General features: G+C 44.7%; 1 protein-coding gene across 1 annotated transcript; it reads left to right on the top strand.

Annotated features, from left to right (window-relative positions):
• The first annotated feature begins 429 nt into the window (after window positions 1-429).
• Window positions 430-14,409, top strand: LOC143344980 (uncharacterized). The gene is made up of 30 exons (XM_076771634.1): window positions 430-459; window positions 601-674; window positions 847-992; window positions 1,150-1,238; window positions 1,695-1,768; window positions 1,872-1,930; window positions 2,399-2,609; window positions 3,408-3,809; window positions 4,210-4,417; window positions 4,505-4,690; window positions 4,765-4,919; window positions 4,980-5,081; window positions 5,173-5,290; window positions 7,665-7,797; window positions 8,755-8,986; window positions 9,048-9,257; window positions 9,314-9,425; window positions 9,491-9,662; window positions 9,867-10,067; window positions 10,421-10,488; window positions 10,572-10,607; window positions 11,192-11,380; window positions 11,472-11,702; window positions 11,860-12,069; window positions 12,187-12,488; window positions 12,549-12,811; window positions 13,062-13,248; window positions 13,578-13,769; window positions 13,884-14,095; window positions 14,222-14,409. Exons 1-30 carry the CDS (start codon window positions 430-432, stop codon window positions 14,407-14,409), a joined length of 4,992 nt encoding a protein of 1,663 aa, XP_076627749.1.
• Window positions 14,410-14,922: the final 513 nt, after the last annotated feature.

The following is a 14,922-nucleotide window of genomic DNA, read 5'->3' as shown; positions in this document are numbered from 1 at the left end:
GTTTCAACGAGCTCGTAACGCCAAGATTTACGAGGGAGTAAAGTCGTGCTCTCGAACGGTAATGCCCCGCTTTAAGTACACCGTTTCTTCCAGCGACGTTACATCCAATCGAGAATCGAATGAATTCGACATGCTCGATTACCGATCGAAGTTGGCTTCCAACCGGCGAAACGTCGTCCGATCGCGCTCATCTGTCGCATGTTTGGTTTCTAGGGGCCGCCTTTCCGGATCACGCGCACAATTTCTCCTTTCTCTCTTCTTTTTTCCCCACAAATGTCCCGGTCGTTTTGAACGTCAAACCAACCGTTTGTACGTCGTATATTTTTAACGGTTTTTCTACCACGCTGCGCGAACCAAGTGAAACAGCGACGCTCTGCTATGACGCCGGTTCTCAGAATGGTCTTTTAGTCGACGAATGTGAATCGTACCATGCGAGGAGGTTTAACGCGTTATGACGTGGTGAGTGCTGTTGGCAATATCTAAAGATTTGTTTGGGTTTCCTTGAAAGGAATTTTCAGCAAAACCGATATTGGATCTATCGTTTTTTATAATTAAGTATTTTAATGGTATTTAAATTTCTCAATTGTATGTTATTTTCAGGAGGAATCTAGAACGCCTGCATCCACCGACGACGATTCCTGTATTTCCTTGGAACACGATTTGCTAAATCCAAGGTATCGATCTTCAATGGTTTCCTGAGATTTTTTTATTTTTAAGTTAAATAGCCAAAGTTAAATTCGCGTTCCTTCTAAAATAAATATTTAAACAGCACCTATTACGTTTCAAACTTTCGTTCGTCTTCGCGCAATTATCCTAACGGTGTTTTAATTAATTCATTGTTGCCAGAGCTACGAGATCGAATCGAAAATCGCGACGTCAGCGAAGTTCGAAGAGCACGAGAAGTAATTTGCCGAATCTGTTCGAGGCGTCTGAGAGAAACTCCAATCATCGTCGCTGTTTCGCTAGCTACGGCCACGTTGAAACAAAATTACGTAAGTGATGTAAGTGTTAGCAAAATCTAGATACACGTAGCCTACTTTAAAATGTGTTACAACTACCAAACGAGACATATTATGAGACTTAAATTCACACTTGATGATTTATTTTTACAAATTATTAGGTAATAACCAAATGCAATGTGCGTTCCAGATTCTGAAAAAGTAGACAAAGACACTAAGGGTCATCGTGCGTCAAGTCTTCAACATTTTCCGAGTTATGCTTATCAGAAAAAGTATGAGGTAATTGAAAATCCCATTCCTATCTCTAACAATAATAGTACGTACAAAATAGCAAAGAGTATAAAACATGGTAGATGTATTTTTGTACAACTCGGAGATATAATAATTGAAGAGGCAGTTTTGAAAACGTCACAGCGTGAAAGCGTAAAAACGTCAAAGAGTTGGTTTTTTGTAGCAACACTTTACGCCGCCAGTGACCATTAGCAGTTATACCACAATTGTTATATATCTACAGTCGAAAAGGTGCTTTGAATTGCGATAGTTGTCAAACGCTATTCCACAAACTCGGGCTCAAAATTTCAAAGGGTCTTTTGCCAAAAACCTGAAAAGGTTTTTTGAATCAAACGTGTGAAAAGTAAACGAATAAAAAAATAAACAACTATTTCTCCGTTACTCGTCAGATGAAAGTAAAAATTGTATACGTATTATTTACTTCTCCTCCCCGTGTGTTTCTAGCCTCAAGTAACTTTCGTTGCCGAGAAGTCTTCCAGTGGCGAAGACCTCGTCGACAGATCCCTCCCAAAACTTTGGTAATTATCTGAAAAGTTCACTGGGTCACGTTCGCTTTCCTAAATCGTGTACGCCCCTAACTCGTGTAAATCTAACCATACCTTCAACGCACTCCTTTGACAGCACGAAGGGGAAGAGTACACCGCGAATAATTCGAGCTATCCGTCGAAACAGTCGAAAGTGTAAGTCAACCCCCTTGCAACGGATGCTCTAATTTCGATCTGTCTATTCGGACTTTGGGGGCGACTAAGAAAGTCAAACTTAACACTTAAAATAGTCCATAAACGATCGATCGAATTTCCTCCAGATTTTTGGATATGATTTCCAACCGTTCGCGTTTTCTCAGGCCGATTGCAGACGTTTCAAATGTCGTTTTCTCGTTGTTTATAGCGTTCCCATGATTCTGGTCATCCCCAAGGCCCGAACCCCCGTTGAAAATCGACCACGACCCTCGAGCCGCTGGCCCTGATTCGATGTACTTGTTCCTCTTCGCGCTGTTTCTCTTCGCCTATCTGTTCCTGGGAAAGGGGTGTGAAAATCCGCGCGTAGACGAAACCGGGGCTGGCAACTCGAGGGGTGGCGACGTCGACGGGACCCACGCGGCCAACGTTCTCGCGAGGACCAGCGATTTAATCCAAGAACGTTCGTAGTCGAGCCGGAGGAGGATCGATCAGAATCACCGGAACGACCGCGTCCCGGGAACAGCAAGAGCAGCGTGGTGGTTCTGTATCACGGGAAATCGACCGCAGCCGCTCCAGCATCCCCCGAACCACCCCTTAGGGCCACTCAATCGGAACGGGTGGTTACGCGTGGACCGAGTCAATTGCTAACAGAGACCGTTCAACCCTTGCGTCAGCAAAGGTAAAATACGTCTAACGACATTTTAACCCTCTGCGGGCTAAATTATTTTTGACTTCTCGGGGAGGGGTGAGAATGTTGTCTATTAAATGGATAAACTTGAAATACGAATTTGGGAACTCGGTACAACAGAAAGCGTGGGGTTATAGAGGGTTGTAGCGCCTACAAAAGAATGAAATTGACAAAATCAACAGCGGGGTAAATATGTTAAGTATTCGCACAATATCGAGCGATCGTCTGGTTAATACCATTTGAGTAATTGGTGGCCCACCCTGCTGAATTTACACAATGACTCATAACGAATCGAACACTCGGAAATATACCACCCCTCGGAGACCATATTCGATCGATCGGATAGACACGCTCGCGTCGAAAGTTAACGCGTAGGTTGGAACGAAGATGCAATTTTTGAAACAAATATCTTGGATTATTTATGAAATATAGAGTCGTCGTGGGACGAAGCGTCAACCGAAGCGCGAAACGAATACAGGGATGATTTTTCTCTACCTGTCTCGGTGGTTGCAGTTTCCGCAAGTTCTGCAATTTTCATTCGGGGATCACCAATATTTACAGATTCGAAAGTTTCCCTCCGCGAGATGCAAAGCGCGAAATGCACTCGAGCCTCGTTCCCTTCAGGAATCCATATTCCCAAAACCAATTAAATTGCCAAAAGTTTCGAGACATTTCCGCGAAGTTATCAACGATCGAAATAAGATGAAAGTTTCGTCCCGTATCGCGAGCCCTGTGATCGGATCTCCGTGGAAGCCCAAGAATTCTCTCCACGGTTTCCTTCTCTTGCAGCTCGAGCCTGGCGGAAAGCCCGGAAGACCGATCTCTCATATATCCGATCGAACGAGGGAAAGCTACTTTGAGACGACGTCGACGTTTATCGAGGCGACGAGGACCACTCAACGTACACATTTATCAGGACGGCCGTGCAGTCGCTTCCTTGTCCAAGGACCATCGTGTTTTGTCCAAAGAGACGCAACCAGCGGACCGGAGATCCGATCCGTCGAGATATTCGGCCAAGTCTGCGAAAAATTTGATTAGGTCCTGTGAGGAGTCCAGCACTCGTCAGGAGGACGACTCGGATGATCCTGATCGAGGCAGAGGATCGAACAAGCACTGGGAACTCGACAGAACCTTCAGGGAACGATGTCGTCCCACTGATAAGTCCGTTTTGAAACTAATGGCTCGCTCCAGGTAACAAAATCCATCGTAGTTTATGCGATAGTCACGTTCGAATCTATCTATCAGTCTTTTCTTTTAAATTGATACGCGAAGAGAGCTTAGCTTAGTCACGAGCAATAGCGTTTGATGATTCCCGATCACGGTTCCCGATGTTAATTATAGCGTATGATAGTCATCAGCCGTGGCGTTTGATAGTTTCCTACATTAGCGTTAATCAATTATTGCCTGCGGCGCTTAACGGGCTCTGAATATAGCTCACGATACCTCATAACTATAATGCCTATCGGTTGTCCATTACGTCGTACGTTTAAAAACGTTAATTGCGATCGTTCGATGGTATCGGTAGAAAACTATTCCAAGCTGAATCGCGTAAGATAACTCTGTAATAGCAATCTTAACGCACGTTTTCCAGTCTAGGAAAAGTCGGGGATTCGAGACAACGTAAAAACGAAGCCGTTTGCCCAAACTTGGCCTACCTGATGCAACAGATGCACTCGCGTCCCCGTGAACGTGGCGACGACCGTGCATTTATCAGCGTGAACGACGGCGACGACGACTCGAAGCGGGTGTTCCCGTTTCAAGCTACTCCTAGCGGCAACCTGAAGATCGTTCCGAATCAGGTAAACGTTCGGGAACGACTCACCGACCGCGATCGTTCATCGAATCCTGGGAATGTTGGCCTCAGGGCAGACGCGTAGTCGTTCTAGGTGGTGTTCGAATCGAAGAAAGTCAGCGTTCTGGTGGCTGATCCACGTCACACGAAGGTTAACGTCAAAGCTGAGCTTAACAGACCCGGAAACGAGTTGGCTGGTCGTGTTTCAGAGTCCTCCGCGAGACCGAGGCTCGTCGATCTTCCACCCGGTGTCTCATCCTCGACGATCAATCGCTTACAGGTAACTCTGACAACTTCGTAATACCAGTTGATCGACTACTTCGCGAGTGTATATCGCTTCTCTTTTTTTCGAAGGCACAAAAAAGTTTTCCACCGATCGAGGGCGGGAGCAAATCCACGATGCACGCGTTCAAGTCGAAATTCGGTCAAACGGAGATGGAGCAGAACCAGCAGACGTTGCCGTCGGTGTCGTACCAAGCACCGCTGCTCCAGGAGGTGCCACTGTCCGCGTGAGTGTCGTTTACTGGCGACGTTTGCCAATAACTATAATAACCGTGGTCCCTGTGCAGACTCGGATTTACCAGCGATTTGCCGATCGATTGGGATAATATCATTCTCCCGGAGAAGACCGACTTGTATCAGGAGTTAGCCAGGCGTATCACAAATTACAAGTAAGCTTATAGTTCTGTCCGACCGCTGGGGACAAAGTTAGGGGCGAACGGGACAGGATTACCGGCTAAACTTCGCGATCGATCTTTCGAGGAACGCGGATTGCATCGTGAGGATTGGCCTGGACGAGTTCCATTGCCACCTTCTGGTGCTTCAGAGCTACAGCGCCTTTTTCGACGAGAAGAATTGTAAAGAGATCGATCTGACCGAGGTGAGTGCCCACGTTACACTAAACGTACCACAGTAAACTCAAGAAAAGCTTCGTGAAGGGTATTACGGAAAGATTGGAATGAAATTAATAGTAAGGCATTAATCCAAAATGAACGATCTATGTAAGCCCAATTTGGGAAAAGGCAACGTCTCTGAAAAGTTATCTGGATTCGAAAGAGTTGCAAGGAAACCTTGAGGGTGCTCTCGGTGGATCTTCGAATCCTTTGTTCCCTACAGACTTCTTCAGTCTCTGACTCTGACTTCTCGAGATTCGGAGATAGCTCTCCGATCCTTCCCGTTGTTTCCCTTTTATCTCATCAAGAAGTCATAAGATTATTAAAAGAGCAGACGTTGATATAGACCCTTAATCTCAGAAAGAAAATCATTCCAGAGATGTCCGGGATCCCCGAAAGATGATTAATCTCCCAGAGGTCCCCGGAAAAACCGAGCGACCCCATTTTCCTTAATTCCCGTTAACCTCGTCAGAGAACATCCATCAGAGCAGCACGAATAACGTAATCGCTTCGATCAACTCCCAAGATCATTTACCATTTCCATATTTCGGTTTTGCGCGAGCAGTCGTTTCTTTCGACGTATCGTCGCTGGCTGGGGAACCACGGTCTCGCATTAATACAAATTTTTCCGCCCCCGTCGCGAGCACTCGTCCGCCATCGATCTTCGTCCATTAACGAAACACGCTAAACCAGTCGTAAACCACGATTTCGTCGTTATCGTTTCTTTGCTCGTCCGTGACCACGCGAGAGTCGAACAAAAAGTAAAATTGTAATATAATTTATAAAATATGCGAAAGGTTCGCGGAGTTCTTCGTCCCCATCCTATTCCTTTCGAGGTTGACCGCGATTGATTATATTCGTGCACCGTCCAAGATCCATTATGGATTTATCGGTATACGGAACGTAAAGTTTGTACCGGATCCCGAATGAACTCTCTTTGTTCGCAGGATCCGATTTTCTGCCCGTCGCGTTCCTTCATTCAGGATACGCGTCCTATCGACCAGCCTCGACGTTCGTCTTCGGCCTCTCAATTTCTCGCCAGCTTATTTCAAAACGTTCTCTCGCTCGATTCTTTTTCCTTTCTCTTGAGCGATTTGTTTGATAGAATGGGTGACGGTACGATCAGATTCTGCGGATATTATGCCTGACCCGTGATGAAATTCTTTGACCTTCCGTGACACTGTCGTGAGATCTTTTAAAGATTGCACGCGTGACGAGAATGAAGAGATTTGCACATAACAGGGGGAATTATAGCAATGTTTACTATGGTTTACTAACATAAAAATGTTCGTATTCACACGCTAGCCATACTACAAGTTTGAAAGAAGGGTGACCTTTTCCCAAGGCCAGAGCGAAACATTTTAAATCTCCAAACTTTTCGAGGCAATAAAGAGGACCGTACTAATGTATGGACGTTCGAAATAGAGACATTATGGCCGGGCGAAGGAGGGAAATTCGATATATCTTTGGTATTGAAGGTTCCAAATCGCCGAATAGGCAGCACCAAGAGGTTGCAAGCGACCCCAATCTCTTGTGTCAGCATCCTGTACTGCTGCCACCTCCCCCTTTTTCCCAGTCCTCTAATAGTGACTCTGTGGGCTCGAAGCCAAGCGACCTTGAACTCCTTTTCGGCTTCCCCGCCCGCGGCTATATTTGACTCTCTTTTTACATAAGGGTGAATAGCGACTCTCGAATAATGCGCTGCTCGTCGCCCTTTAATGACTGCTGCAAAGAGCTCCGACCATTTTTACGGTCTACCCTTCGACGCAGCTCTCTTGCTCGCCACGTGTCAAGGAAACTGGTAATTAAAAATAAAAGAGAAACGACCGAGCACCCTGCCTCGCGTAAAGATTTTCGATATTCCTAACTTAATTACCTTCTATACGAACAGGGGTACGCAACCCTCTGAATGTTTTTTATCGTAAAACATCGTTCATACTTGTGCATGTTTGAAAATTTCGTAATTAACTCTATGAAAAATGAAAAGCTACGGCCAGCAACAGTCGAGTTGAAGTGTCATTAATCAACTACCATTGTTGGAATGCCTTCTGAAAGTGATCTTTCATCGTACTGTTCTGCACAATCGTCGTCTGTTCTAGAATCTCCACAACTGTGCCAAACTTCCATCCGTTGATCCTTCGTTTTAGGAAAAATGAGAAAGTCCGAAATGATCAAATCAAAAGGGACGAGTTTTCGTCATCCCTAGAATAAAGCTAAAGCCGAAAGGACAAACATTTGACACAGTTGAGGAGACTCAGGAATAGAAGGATTGTGCCGAATAATACGAAAAATGTAAACTATCAGGAGACGTTTCAACAGTGGTTTTATAAATTCTCAAAAATCACGTATCATGCAAATTAGAGCGACGTATCCTCGAAGGCGTTCGCCATCATCTACGATTGGATGATCAGTTCGCAAAACGAAAGCTGCCAGCTTTTGCACAGAGACAATATTCTGGAAGTATTCATCGCCGCCCAGTACCTTTGTATTAAGGGTAAGTAACAAAAGAAATATTTAAAATCCAACTCCATACGTACTTCGTGCTTTGTCTTGCCAAAAATATATTTCTACAAATTTCCAACAACTTGCAACTGGAATCCACTGTTTCAGAATTGCGCATTAAACTAATTAAAAATTGCTTAATATTTTCTCGCTAACAATAATACGACAATAAGTACCCGCAGCTGTGTTTGCACGAACTTGAAATATTTACTCAGCTACTTCGGTTTAAATCGAGTTTCGCGGAATAATTTAACTGCACTATAGAGTACGGCCAACGGAACTAAATTATATTTGATGGCGTATGATATTATTAATATAATAGAATATAAATAGCATGAAATGTTAAAAGCTTCCAAGATGTTTAATTAAAAAAGTAGATGAAAGATGCTCGACAACGACGTAGTTATTCTTCTAAAAAGAATTAGTAAGCATTAAAGAATTTCGTCATTAAAGAATGGATAACAAACGAGGATCTTCAACCTCATGAATTTAAATCCTCCCGTGACTTTATTTATGTGAAGGGTTTACGAGCAATGATCCTGTTTACATTGTGTCCCCGCCACCGTTTCCCATTTCCATCAATCTTCTAAACCGCGACTGTCTTGCATAATATATAGCACGCGCTTCCTAGCACACTTTAAAAGTTCAAACCCGCTGTTGGGAAAGAATGAAAAGTTCCTTGACGCGATAAGCTTCCAGGGAACTTGCGATGGCATAGCATTCGAGTTTCGTTGAATACATCACTGTCTAACTCGAAACTTCAATAAACCGTTCGAGATGCGAGGAAAATAAAGGATTGCATTCTATTTCCGTGCGAAACACGGGGAAATTTAGATTCCTTTCTCGAATTCTACTACCAAAGTTCACACTGTTCGCGTTAAAACCAGAGAAACTACTCAAGTTTCGAATATAGAAAATCTAAGATAGAATATGAATCCTCGTTCGTTAGAATTGGAAGAGCAATGCTGGGCTTTCATAGACAACGACGAGTTGTTCACCGAAGACACAGCGTTTTTATTGTACTTGGAGGCAAAGAAGATTAAAAACATCGCTGTCATGGAGCTGATGTTGCCCAGGATAATGAAATTCTTCCTGATGCTCGTCAGCACCAAAGACTTTCTGGAGCTGTCCGTCGACGAGCTCTGCCTTTTGCTAAAGTCGAACTACATTTGCGTGAACAGGTAACTTTCTATTAAAAATCTATCGTGTCATCGATGAAATATCGCGTTTCGTCTCTGTCAGCGAAATGGAAGTATTGATGTCCGCGGTCCGATGGCTGATGCACGATTGGGACAATAGAAAGCATCAGATGCTGGAAGTAATGAAGTGCATCAGATTCGGACTTATAGCCCCGTGGCAATTGGTGGACGTGAAAAGGAACCCGGAGAATCCTGAATTCATGGAGCTGATGTCCTTCCCGGAAGTACAAAAGATGGTCGACGATGGTTTAGCGTAAGCGTTTCGCGGGAAAATCGAGTACTCGTTTGTTAAATTACTATTTATTTCAGTTTCGTCATTATCAAGTACTGGTACGGCAACCAGACCGAAGACTATCACCATTGGATCGAACTATTGGGGCTGTCCGAGCCCACCAATCGAAATTGGGCCGGGGAGGACAAGGTATTTCGAATTAAAATTCTTTAAAACGCTGTAAAATAACTGTCTCGCGTGTCTATTATTTCAAGAACTATGTGACGTATCGGGAATTCTTGCTGTACCTCGAAGAGTACCAAAGGACGAAGATTTCGGAGCTGAGGAATCGGAAAACTATCCCAAAGACCACCCCACCCAATTCACCGTCCCGTGATTATTTGTTCCCGCCTTCGAGAACACCTAACAATTACGCTCAAAGCTCGGGTATTTATTTAAACTTTTGGTCTAGGTTTATTTAGTCCTCAAGTAAAACTGTTATGATATTAATTTCAATATTGGAGTTACTTACCTATTCTTCTTTGCACGTAAATCTGAGGCTGTGGGCGTGTGGCTTGGTCTAAATTGCCTGACCAGTCCACGCTGTAGGGCCATGATTAAGGTGTTGTCTAATCAGGATGAATCTGTCAGGTGACAATGATGCCGTTCGCAACGACGCAGCAATGCATTCGATGCACTCGAAGGCTGCGACCCAGAATTATTTACCACTGAACATGCCACTGGGTCTGATGATGCCTCCGAAATTGATGAACGAGTATCTGGAAAGAAGGAAAGGGGTGAGTGGACAAAACTCCGATGGAAGAGCGACGCAAAAGCCACAAAACAGACGGAGTCATTGATCGACGCGTTTACGATCGATATCCTTCTGCCCTCTTTGGCTGGCGATCATAGAGATATTTAAATTAGACATTGTGTAACATATTTAGCTCGTATTCTGTACATCGTACGTACATATTAAAACCTCAGATTATATTAGAACAACATTATCGTACACGTGTACAGTCTGTCGCGCGAGAACGTAACGACTAAATTTGCTATTCTCTCCTCGTATATTTTTTCATATTTTTAATATCCTTTGAGAGATATCTACGCTCTCGCGCGACAGACTGTACGTTCATTTCATAAAGTACCGTATCTCCTCGCGTAATGTGCTAACTCTTTTGTGGAAAATGACTGTTTCGAAGAGATTGAGGAAAGTATGTTTCAAAGTAACCCGCTCACGATGGATGGAAAAGGAATGGCGGATATTACGGTGAGTCGTTCGCGATCGAATTTCGCGGCGAAACGACCGGGCAGATTTCTGCGTTTGAAAAGTTTTCGCTTGCTTGCTTTCAGGGATTATTACGCGGTTATCGTCAAAGAAATCTCGAGGTAAGCCGCGGCGTGCTTCTAAGTGGAAATAATAAATTTCGCCCAAGAAATGTCACGGAGCTGTAGTCAAAGGTCAGAGTTTATGCAGCTCGAAATCCGTGCTTAACGATGCCAGGCATCGAACTGAGTCATTACGTTCCGCGCAATTCATACAAATTGTTCTCACAGCGTATAAGCTCTTAACTTGAGATTACGCTGGCGTAACAACGTACTGTAGGCAGCAGGTATGTTTACGAGCACAGCAACGAAGAGACTGATTGGTTATGACCTACACAGAGTCTCGATTACTACGCACCACCGAGACCCTAAATACAGAGATAAATGTTAGGGACAAATGAACACAGAACAAACGAAGAACCTTTCTTCTCTCCTTCGTCCCTCTTGTAAACTCACCAGCTCCCTACAATAGCTAGAATACTAATGAATCCTGTCGTAAACATTTAAGGCTACCACGACCTAGCGTCGTACAACTCTCACTGTTGAGTCGTTCGAGTGTAAACAGTGTCCTTATGGAAGAAGTATATTTCTTCTACAAGAACTCGACTTCTTCTCGAAGGCTTTAACGCTGAGAATTGTAATAATAGTTTAGCAGAGGCGACAATACATGTAAGTTAATGGCGCAGAACGACCGTACGAGCAACGCGGAGGATGGAAACACGGTTACCTTGGGCGCCAGGTCCACCGGTGTCGGGGAATCAACGAAAGCTCCCAGCAGGCCGTCAACCGACGAGAAACACGGCCAGGAACGCTGTCAACGCGACGCGAATTTGCTGGTAATGCGACTCGTTATCGAAGAAAAGATCCCTTTCGTTCACCGGCGGGAAACTTTCGTCCCCGTAGTCAGCGAGTCGTCTATTTTTCCAGGACGACGGTAAATTGGATTACGAGAGCCGGCAGGAGAAGAACGCGCCGGATGTTTGCCGGTGCCAGCAGCGCGAGTCGAATTTGATATTTTCCGCAAGGAAGCAGCAGGCGAGATGTAGGTTGCCGAGGGACCCGGAAGCGCGAGCAGACTCCGGTAAATCCGAGGAGGAGGCGGCCACCACGATACAGGCCGTCTACAGGGGATACAAGGCTAGAAGAAGATTTCACGAAGTTAGTAGACGCGAAAAGTTCCGGTTATTCGATACGATATCGGTGTCGCGCAGAAGTAACCGCGAAACAGAGAATTTTTATGTTGGATCCTAACGAAATATCCGATCGAATCTTCCATTCGAATTCGAGACTCGACCGAGTACGCGTTGGTTTTCAGATCAAGAAATCGGCGCTAGAGGAGAAACGGAATATCAAGAAGGTGGCGGAGCTTCTGGCTATTCCGATGGGAGAACCAGTCCGCAATTTAGAACCTATCAGAACCTCGAACAATTCGGCAAACCAAATGAAAAAGGAGGAAACGTCCTGGACTCTGAGTTCCAAGGCGAATAACAAGGACCAACGCTGCGCCGAAGATCTTTGTGAACGAGTAAACATTATATAATACAAATAATTTCTTACTTGCTCGAAACAAAAAGACGTCCAATACTTATTCCATGGAATTTTAGCAAACGAAATTAATTAAAATTGTTATCGTGAATTTTAGTTGAACGAACGCGTGCCCAGTTACCTAACAGGAGAACAAAGGATGTTGCGTGTCCTGGCGACTCCGACGCGCCCACGAAAAACGTTAAAGACTATCAGGACCATCAAGTCGCCGGTGCTTTTCTCAAATTACGACGAAAGAACCAGTTCCTTTTCGGACAACACCGACACAGAGGAATCTATCTCCCCACAGACCGACGTTAAATCGACCGCGACCGATTTCGACGACGATGCAGAGCATAAGCAACAAACGAAACACGCCAAAACCGTTCAAATTCGAGCCTCGAATGGCAAACGACCACTGTAAGTCATCGAACGGTCAATCGCATCTAAACGTTTGATTTATTTAAAAATTACTATCAGACCACAGAGGATCAGCAGCAGCATATTAGGTTCGAACGCTGACTGCTACTTCTTGGAGCAATCTCTGTTCTTTCCCGATCGAGAATCGATCCTCGTGTTCGGCGGTATCGATCCCCACAAAGAGTACGGTTGTACCGGAAACGTAGGCAAAGATATATACAGATTCAAACCTGCCGAGAACATTTGGCAATTCGCTGGAGAAATTCCACAGCCACGACATCATCACTCGGTCGCTTACCTAAGAGGGCGTATATACGTAGCGGGTGAGTGGAACGATGACGACAGCGCTACGTTATAGCTAATGTTCGTACGAAGGAATTTCTGTTTCGTTTATATTACCGTGAAAGAGCTTCAATGGGTCTTATATTCTTTATGGTTTTGCTCGTAAGAGAGAGAATATTCCTCGGTCGAGATTCGATCGAGTAAACCAGTGGTTTCTAAAGCTTACGGAAGGCAACTTTCTTAAAAAAGCGAACAGAAAATTTCTGAGGAATACAGAAAAGATATTGTTAGGAGGCGCCGATCCCCTGGAAGACAAACACCGCGGAAAGAGCACCTCGGTTGCAAGCGTCTGGAGTTACGACCCAACCACAAGGACTTGGTTCGACGAACCTGACATGCTGACAGCCAGAATGGACTTCGGATTGGTGGTCAGTCATGGGAAAATGTACGCCATCGGTGGACAAGACAGGAACGGGATGTGAGTCGTTGAACGGAGCTCAATTACGTTCCCTCACCGCGGTTTCTTTCATTTTCCTCGCTATTTATTTCCACGTCGACCAGTTTTCGTTCGGGGAAACTGGGAGCATTTCGAAACATTGATTTATTAAACGACAAATGACTCTTGTACCAACTAAGACGGAAGAGTTGTCTGAACAGTTATAAAATACGCAACGCTTCCCGAAGTGCTCTCCGCAGTTGTCGACGTTACGCTTTGAATCGAATAATTTAATTAAAGTTACGTAATTGGAAGAAACGGGGTTACGGGCTTGATACTCTCGCGAAGAAACTTTGTTTTCTCTATTGCAGGGCTTTGAGAACCGTGGAGGCTTTCGATCCGTCCGACTCCAGGTGGAGAGAGATGCAACCGATGCAAACCGCGAGGGTGGGACCTGCGAGCGTGAAATATCGGGATCTTATCTGGGTCGCTGGCGGGATGACAAAATCGAAAAAGGAGCTGTTCACGAAGGACGTCGAGTGCTACAACCCGATCGAAAATTTGTTAGCTCGATATTTCGTTGTATCTCTCGCGGCCCATTGCATTACCTAGATTAAACGCTCGATATAGCCGCGTTCGCGGAAGAAATGCGAAAGCTGTTATTGATGCGCTTTCAGATGGCTGAAAGCGGTGCCTTTGAGGTCACCGAGGTGCTTTGCCTCTTTCTACGTCGTATCCGACTGTCTTTACGCGATCGGAGGAGCGTCGATCACCGAGACTGGCGCTCAGAGCATCGACAGCATCGACACGTGGGATGGGATCGATTGCGTTTGGAAAGAACAGGCGAACATGTCGATCCCGAGGCACGGGCACACCATTGGTTCGATAGGTTCGTTTTTCCATCGGAAAATTTAAGAAACTCGACAGAACTCCTTCGACTCTCGAGATCCGCGACTCGTCCTTAATGGAGGACTTTTAGCGTGACGGGTTTAATAACTTAACCTTTCCCTTTTAGGCGAACAGATATTCATAATAGGAGGAGTAACTACGATGTTCCCGAGAACACTGAGCAGCGTCGAATGTTATTGCTGCGTCATAGGGAAGTGGATGAAGGGAGTTATCGCGTTACCATATTCTATATGCGGCCACGGGACTGTGTCCTTACCTCCGGCAAATCTTTTGATAAATCACCAACAACTCTGACATAAAAATCGTTACGCTTCTCGATATTCACGTTTCCCTGCTTAACGGTCGAATCAAACATGGCCGATCGAATTAAACATGGACGATCGGACGATCGATTAAACATTCGTTTGTATTTGAATAATTTTTTCTTTTTTTTAATCGTAAATCATAATTCTTACACCTATTTCTATACGAATTTATATTATCTTGTACGGATTCTTTACTCGTACACGCAATACAAATGAAATACAATCGCAAACGTTTCTATTGACTTTGAAACAACGTTGTCGTTGTCGTTGTCGTTCGAATATTTTGCGAAATAGATTATGCACATACCTGTTGTAAACTCGTGGGCACGAATACGTAGAAGAATCACTGGCTTGTTTGATAACGCGGCACTGGTCACGGATATTAAAATTGAACGAGCTACTAGATAATTCTGCCAATAATTGTCAATAAAAATCAAAGACAAACGTTAGTGCGTATGACTCCTATGGTTGTAACTGTCGCCACCAGGTGGCAGTAGCAACC

This window comes from Colletes latitarsis, chromosome 8 (assembly GCF_051014445.1).
Source record: "Colletes latitarsis isolate SP2378_abdomen chromosome 8, iyColLati1, whole genome shotgun sequence".
NCBI classification, from domain to species: domain Eukaryota; kingdom Metazoa; phylum Arthropoda; class Insecta; order Hymenoptera; family Colletidae; genus Colletes; species Colletes latitarsis.
This window is presented reverse-complemented; position numbering and strand designations above follow the sequence as displayed.